This window comes from Glycine soja, chromosome 3 (assembly GCF_004193775.1).
Source record: "Glycine soja cultivar W05 chromosome 3, ASM419377v2, whole genome shotgun sequence".
NCBI classification, from domain to species: domain Eukaryota; kingdom Viridiplantae; phylum Streptophyta; class Magnoliopsida; order Fabales; family Fabaceae; genus Glycine; species Glycine soja.
This window is the reverse complement of record NC_041004.1, coordinates 15,335,632-15,344,047: the sequence shown is the minus strand read 5'-3', so window position 1 is coordinate 15,344,047 and position 8,416 is coordinate 15,335,632. Positions and strand designations below refer to the sequence as shown.

Sequence of the window (8,416 nt, the reverse complement as noted above, 5' to 3'; positions counted from 1 at the left end):
TATTCTAATTTACACGTGCATCTACTAGTATACTCTAACTTTGGTCCCCCACATGAAAGAGCCTAATTTATCTATTTTCTCTCCCAAATCCCTTTGCAAAGCTAAAATAGTAAATTGTATTAAGAATAAAGATGTATAACATGCTAAACAAATATCAACCTATCCCTAGTGATGACTTTATTTAGATAACCTTTCCCAGTTCTATTAGAAAATAACGTCTCCCAACGCTACCCCTAAAACTCACCATGCAAATGGGTGATCAAGCCATAAGTAATAATATTAAGCACAACAAAAGATAATGCAAATGTAATGTTCATAAATAGATAGGAAGAGAAATTATATCAAGAGTAGTTGGCTGCCAAGTTCCCAACAAAGGGGGTTTAGCCTCTCATAGCCATAAGAGACTTTACAATTGCAAGAGAGAAATATTTAGTGAAGGGGAATAAGATAAGAAAAGGGGATGGAAGGAAGGAATGACTCCTAATGATTACTTCTCCTTCTTCTAGCCTTTGCCTTCTATAAAGAATTGTATTCTCTTGATATTTCTGTGTTTTTTCCTTGTTCGCTCTTCTTCTTTTATAGCTGTAGATTAGCTTATCTAAGCGGGCTTCTCGCGCTAAGTCCGCCTTTACTTTGTTGAATTAGAATGCTTTCCTTAATTACCTTGCTTTTCTTAATTAGCCTTGCTTTCCTTACTTAGCATGCTTTCCTTAATTATCACTGTTTTCCTTAATTATCCCTACTTTTCTGAAGTATCCTGCTTTTTTTGGGCTTTATTTTACTCGTTAAGCATCATAAATTTATCACTTTTAATATTTTATGTACAAAAACTTAAATGATGTTAATTTAAAAATTATTTGCTCAAAAAGAAAGAATTAGGAGAGAAAAATTTCAAATTCCTATATAATTTAACCCAAAAATAAATTCATAATTAGCAGTTATCAAACTCTCCCAAATTTAAATCTTTGCTTATCCTTAAGCAAAATGAAAAAGTTCAGAGTTTACCAATCAAAATTCATGAGATAACTCCATACATTTCAAAAAGCTTCATTGACCAATTCTTAAGTTCAAAGTTGTCATAAGTTCATGAAAGGAGCAAAACAAGATGCACTTCAAATAATGTTTCTTACAAGGAATAATCACCAACTTTAGTCCTCACAAGGATAATGTTTCTTTCAATCCCACAAGTGTCTCGGTAAAAGTATTTCAATTATAACAACTGAATAGTAAAATTCCCAACTTTGCACATAATCTCAGTCAATACTATTGTACATGCACAATAAGGATCACTAAGGACTTTATTAGGCTTGTAAAATGGTTGTACTAACAAAGAAATAATGGTTTTTCTAGGATTCAAAACTTAGGATCTAGGAGAGCATTCATTCCCCCAAATTTTTAACAAACTACAACTTAGAATTTTTCATAACACCAACCTTTTTGCTTTGCTACTCTTTTTAGCACATTCATTTCCTTTAATGATGGTTTACCCCAACTTTTATTCTTTAAAATAACATAATAATAATTTTGTTTGCAATAATATTCACACTGGACTAGAGTAAAACCAAATTTTGTGACTCAATTATGAATGTATGAATACATGATTTTGATGATGCCTAAGAATAATCAAACAAGGTTGCTTTGAAGATCACTTCAACAAACATTCAAAGGTTAAGCATTGCTTCAAGATTAATACAAGGTTGCTTCAACAAACAAGCATTGCTTCAAGATTAATTCAAGATCAAGCTTTTGCCTCAAAACAAGTGTTTCCAAGAGATCAAGGCTCTGATAATCGATTACCAGGCAATGTAATCGATTACCCGGAGACAATTTTGAAAATCAACTTTTAAAAAGGGTTTTGAATTTGAATTTTGAATCATGTAATTGATTACCAGCAATGACACTTCAGAAAACACTTTGAAAATCAAAATATAATTGTGTAATCGATTACTAGAAACCTGTAATTGATTACCAGTGAAGAATTTCAGAAAAAGCTTTTTGAAAAGACTCATCTCTTCAAACCATTTTGAAAAGGCACGAAGGGCCTATATATATGTGTGTCTGACTTCGAAAAGCAAGAGAAAGATATTCTAAGAGAACTTAATTGCCAAATGCTCTCTCAACAACTCTTGGACAAACACTTGCAAATCTATTAAAAATTCATCCAGGAGCTTCAAATTGTATTATCATCTCTAAAAGAGAGAAATTCCTTTAGGAACTTCAATTTGTATCATCCACTCTAAAGGAGAGAAATCTTTCTGTTAATCTCAGAAAATCAGTTGTAATCAAGAGACTGGTTGTCTCTTGGATTGTGAGAATTGTAATCAAGAGACGGGTTGTCTCTTGGAGAATCTTTGAACACAAGGGTGAGGGATCCCAAGGTGTGTTCAAAGTCTGTAAAGGATTTACAAAGATAGTGGAAAATCTCAAGTGGGTTGCTTGAGGACTGGACGTAGGCACGGGAAGTGGCCGAACTAGTATAAATAGAGTTTGATTTCATCTCTTCCCTTATCTTATTTATTTTATTGCAATCAATTTTGTTTTGCACGTTTAAAGAACATTATTAAATTGATTTTTGCTTCTTCTTCTGCATTTTGAGCCTATCTTTAAAAGGGGGTTAAAGTTTGTTAGTGGGAAAATTTTGAAACTTAATTCACCCCCCTCTTAAGTTATTGAGGCCACTTGTCCAACATCAATTTAACTTGTGTTGTTTATTCATTCTCCTACAATAGAGAATCACCCAAAAACATTCCACCAAATTTGGGACAAATTTTTCTGGATCCTCGAGTACTTTCCTACAACCTAAGAAAGGGTAGTTAGTAAATATCACATTTTGGGCTTGCGTTCCAATGACAAAAATGTTACATTAGGCTCAAAAAGGGTGCAAGGGATGTATTCATCCACATGATGAATTTTTGGCTAAGTAGTTGAATAAAATAAAAAACAAGGCCTTGATCATTTCCACGTCATACATGCATTTCAAGCAATCAAAGAATCATGCAAAATCAGGAAATTAAAACCAGTTGTTCTCTCACAGTTTAAAGTTCACACAACTTATTGATTTTCATGGAAGTATTTAGGTTCTCATTCCATGCTTTTCTGTCAGAAATACTAACCTTTTCACTCTTGTGCTGTTAGTTCACACTCCAAAACTTACATTGAAGCCTGCTTGCACGAGAATCAACAATTCATAAAAATATCCATTAGTGCGCAGTTCATCTCTCTCATGCAATTGATTCACTCAAAATGTGTCGCAACCAATCAATAAGTACCTACTACTCTATCATGCATTAAACTAAATTACAACTATTAATGAATGAATTTAAACTACTGAAATTAAACTGTCCTAAATGCAAGAAATTTAAAATGAAAATAAATTATAGAAAATGAAAACAAAACAAAACAAAACAAAAAAAAGACAAATAAAGAAAATTAAAGAAAAATCCTGATCAAAATGGGCCTCAATCCTGTGTCTGCCCTAGATCCTAAGCTTCATGTGCAATAATGATGCCCACAACATAATCATCATTAGCTCCAGCATCTATGGCATCATCATTACCAATACCAGAGGTATAACCTCCTCTTACAGAAGGAAGTTGAACTCCTGGCTAGGAAACTTGAGATAGGAATGCCTCTGGTGTCATCACTAGCCGTTGGAGAGATAGCTGGTGAAGGCTTTGCATCAAAAGGTACTAGTTATGGTGGAGGCTCTACAGCATGGAGACGAGTTGCTTCGATTGAGAAAAAGAGGGAGAAGGCTTATCATTTGTAGTTGGAGGAGGGATCACCAAAGGTGAAGCTGGGGAGCATCTGGAGTGGCTCAGACCCTGACCAGCCTTGGTCCCAAGAAGACACTGGAAGGGTTTGCTGAATTCTCAACTGGCTTGTTTTCATCTTCTTCTAGAAACATAGACTCCGAGTGCCACCTAGCAAGGTCAGCTTCTTGCTTAATTACCTCTACCTTAAAGCAGGTCTTGCTATCACTGGGATGCTTTATTGCCCCAAACAAGTTGAAGGTGGCTTTCTAGTCCTCCACACTCATCTCCAAATTGCCCTTTCCCATGTCCACAACACATTTTGCAGTCAGCATGAATGGTTTGTCCAATATTAAGGGAATATCATAATCTTCTTCTATGTCTATTATCAGAAAGTCCACTGGAAAAGTGAATTAGCAAACTTTAACCAGGACATCTTCAACTACACCATATGGTATAATAATGGAGCGGTCTGCTAGTTGAAGTGTCATTCTAGTAGAAGCAACCTTCAGATTTCTGATTCTCCAGCACATAGAGAGGGGCATCAAATTGATGCTTGCCCTTAGATCAATGAGAGCTTTACCCATTGACACATCCCTAATAGAGCATGGGATGGTTACATTCCCTGGGTCTTTGAATTTCTGTGGTAAAATTCTATGGATCACAACACTGCAATTTCCTTCTACCACGATGCTCTCATCGTTGATATATTTCCCTTTCTTTGTGAGGTGGTCCATCAGAAATTTGGTATACAAAGGCATCTGTTGTAAGGCCTCTCTAAAGGGAATGGTGATCTTTAGCTTATTGAAGATGTCAAGAAATCGAGCAAAATATTGCTCATTCTCTTTCTTTGAAGGCACCAAGCGATAGAGGATGTCTTTCACTGGGATCGAGGGTATCTCTTTTCTAGCCTCCCTAGCTAACTGAATTTTGGTCTTAATAGGCAAGACCTCGTCACCTCTCTCGTCACTCTTATTTTTCTCTCCTTCCTCATTACTTACATCCTCCAATACTCCCTCATCTCTCTTTTCTCTCTATGCATTCTCCCTCCTCTGACTCCTAGTGAAAATTACCTTGCACTCTTCCTTGGGATTCTTCTCCGTGTTGGCCATAAAACTGCTCGTGGACATTTCAGCCAATTGCTTAGCTAATTAGCCCACTTGTACCTCTAGATTCCTGATAGTGGACTCAGTGCTCTTATGATTTAACAGAGAAACCTGCATAAACTGAGTCAAAGTAGCCTCCAGCTTGGCGGTCCTCTCATATAGATTAAGCCCTTGATTGGGGGCCAAATAGATGGACCACATTTATCTTTGTTGAAGTTATTCCCAGGATGGGATCTCCAACCTTGGCCTTGATGTTGAGAGAAATTTCCCCCTTGATGGTATCCTGGAGGCCCTCCTTGATGGAACCCTTGACGGTGTGGATTGGTCATATAGTTGACTTCTTTAGATGCATCATCTTAAGCCATGCACATGCCTGAATCATGGGCCCCACCATAAATGTTGCATCCCCCAGTTTTCATGACTGAAGAATAGGCAGGTTGCACTGCATGCAACTGTTGAGGAAGCTTGCTCAACATCTTTGTGAGGGTCTCTATTTGCTTGGCTAGGAGCTTGTTTTGGGCTAGTAGTGTGACTTGTGATGTGAGCACAAGAAGACTCTTCTTTGTAGGCATGTAGGCTCGATCACAAAGGATGGCATGGTCACTAGCTACCATGTTTTCAATTAACTCCATAGCTTCATCAGGTGTCAGTTTGATCTTCCCATCAGCGGAGGCATCAAATAACTACTTTGAATAGGGTCACAAGCCATCAATGAAGATATTGAGTTGAACTGGCTTGCTAAACCCGTGGGTGGTAATCTTTCAGAGTAGACCATGGAAGCGGTCAAAAGCTTCACTTAGTGATTCATTGGGAAATTGGTGGAATGAAGATATCTTCACCTTCCCCTCAGTGGTCTTGGACTCAGGAAAATATTTCTTCAATAACTTCTCCACCACCTCTTCCCATGCCCACAAGCTATTTCTCTTGAATGAGTGTATCCATCTTTTTGCTTCACCATCCAAGGAGAAGGAAAATAGGTTAAGGTGGATGGCATCTTCAAGAACTCTGACTATTTTCACCGTGCTTCAAATCTCTATGTATGTAGCAAGATGGGCATATGGATCTTCATTGGGTAGCCCATGAAAGAGATTTCCTTTAATCAATTGGATGAGAGAATGTGGATAAGTGATGTTGGTAGCTTGAACTTGGGGTCGTGCTAAGCTTATGAAGTATTGAGGTGTAGAGGTACTAGAGTAGTTCTCCAAGGTGATCCTTTGTGGCCGGTCTTCTATCATGATGTGTTCTTCAAAGTTGGGATGTGGAAAAGAAGAAGATGATATTGAGGATGATGGTTCTTGATTTCCTTGTAATTCTCTCTTTCTTCTTGTAGCGTTATTTCTTCTACACGTTGCTTCAGTCTCTAGATGCAATGGAACAAGATTTTTTCCTCGCATACAAGAAACAAAAAACACTACCGTGCACATTATCACAAAAAATATAAATTAAAAGCTAAAATTAAAATTAAGAGTGAATAAAGAAAAATTGAAAATTTAAATATTTTTTTTACTTATTTTTTAATTTTATTTTTTTGAAAAATTAAGAAAAAATAAAAAATAAAAATAGAATATCCAAAATACCAAGTACAAAGAACAAAGTCCTTGGCAACGACGCCAAAAACTTGCTGATGGATTGGCGAGTGCACTAATTCCTCCCAAGTGGTAAAGTTAAAATGGAAGTCTGAGTGTTGAATCCATAGAGACTTTGTTTGTACTTAGGTAGATGAGTATTTTATTAATCAAAGAATTTAAAGAAAATTGACTTGAAAGTGTTATGAGAAAAATAATAATTTAAATTGGCAGAAAATTAAATCAAACAAGAAAACAAATTAAACAAGAATTTAAATTGATTAATCAAAGATAGAAAAATTAGAGAACCCAATAATATTGTAGAAGTAAATTCAGAAGATGAGAATGTTGGGAACTTAGTCTACCAGAGCTACTCTTTGATGTAATGTTAATGATTTTTCTCCATATATAATTATTCCAATTTACACCTGCATCTACTAGTATACTCTAACTTTGGTTCCTCGTATGAAGGAGCCTAATTTATCTATTTTCTGTCCCAAATCCCTTTGCATAACTAAAATAGTAAATTGCATTAAGAATAGAAATGTATAAGAGGCTAAACAAATATCAACCTATCCCTAGTGATGACTTTACTTAGATACACTTTCCTAGTTCTATTAGAAAATAACGTCTCTCAATGCTACCTCTAAAACTTACCATGCAAATGGTGTTGGACAAATGACCTCAGTTATCTTAAGAAGGAGGGGTTGAATTAAGATACAAAAACTATTCCCCAATTAAAATTTCACTCTCTCTTTTTGGATTAACAATGCACCCTTAATATGAATTACTCAAAAGACAATTCAAAATAAATTTCTTTAATGCAAAAGATAAATAGCAATAAATAAAATAAGTTTAAGGGAAGAGAGAAATGCAAACTCGATTTATACTGGTTCGACCACTTCCCATGCCTACGTCCAGTCGACAAGTAACCCACTTGAGATTTTCCACTCTCTTTGTAAAACTATTTTTACATAGTCTGAAACACATAGGGCAACCCTTCCCTTGTGTTCAGGAATCCTTACAACTTAAGAGACCCTCGGTCCCTTAATCAATCTCTTTGAATAAGAAGAAAAAGAAGAAGAATTCTCTCTTTAAGAGAAGGATATTACAATTGAAGTTCCAGGATGAACTCTTAATAGATTTGCAAGTGTTTGCCCAAGAGTTGTTGAGAGAGAATTTGGCAGTGAAGTTCTCTTGGAATATCTCTCTCTTGCTTTTTGAACTTAGACACACATATATATAGGCCCTTAGTGCCTTTTCAAAATGGTTTGAAGAGATGAGTCTTTTGAAAAAGCTCTTTCTGAATTTTTTTCACTGGTAATCAATTACAAGTTTCTGGTAATCGATTACACAGTTATATTTTAAAGGTTCATGACTTTTGAATTTGAATTTCAAGAGTTCTATTGTTAGTAATCGATTACAAACATCTGATAATCGATTACAGGTTCAAAATTCAAATTCAAAACCCTTTTTAACAGCTTTTTTTTAAACTTGTCTACTGGTAATCGATTACACTGCCTGGTAATCGATTACCAGAACCTTGCATGTCTTGGAAACAATTTGTTTTGAGGCAAGGCTTGATCTTAAAGTAATCTTGAAGCAAGGCTTTGTTTGTTGAAGCAATCTAGTATTAGTCTTGAAGTAATGCTTATCCTTTGTAGCAGCCTTGTTTGATTCTTCTTTGACATCATCAAAATTCATGTATTCATACATTCACAAATGGGTGATCAAGCCACAAGCAATAATATTAAGCACAAGAAAAGATAATGCAAATGTAATATTCATAAATAGATAGGAAGAGAAATTACATCAAGAGTAGTTGGCTGCCAAGTTCCCAACAAAGGGGGTTTAGCCTCTCATAGTCATAGGAGGCTTTACAATTGCAAGAGTGAAATATTTAGTGAAGGGGAATAAGATAAGAAAAAGGGATGGAAGGAAGGAATGACTCTTAATGATTACTTCTCCTTCTTCTAGCCTTTGTCTTCTATAA

General features: G+C 35.7%; 1 protein-coding gene across 1 annotated transcript; it reads right to left on the bottom strand.

Annotated features, from left to right (window-relative positions):
* Positions 1-4,165: 4,165 nt before the first annotated feature.
* LOC114404984 lies at positions 4,166-5,059 on the bottom strand. The gene is made up of 2 exons (XM_028367691.1): positions 4,919-5,059; positions 4,166-4,786 (listed from the first exon to the last, which is right to left on the bottom strand). The coding sequence occupies exons 1-2, from the start codon at positions 5,057-5,059 to the stop codon at positions 4,166-4,168; spliced, it is 762 nt and encodes a 253-aa protein (XP_028223492.1).
* Between the last annotated feature and the right edge of the window lie 3,357 nt (positions 5,060-8,416).

Bases quoted from the DNA above. Each gene is read 5' to 3' on its own strand.
- LOC114404984 (XM_028367691.1), bottom strand. From the start codon at position 5,059: ATGTGGTCCATCTATTTGGCCCCCAATCAAGGGCTTAATCTATATGAG. The intron at 4,787-4,918 runs GTACAAGTGGGC...GAGAATGCATAG, and splicing joins CCACTATCAGGAATCTAGAG to AGAGAAAAGAGAGATGAGGG.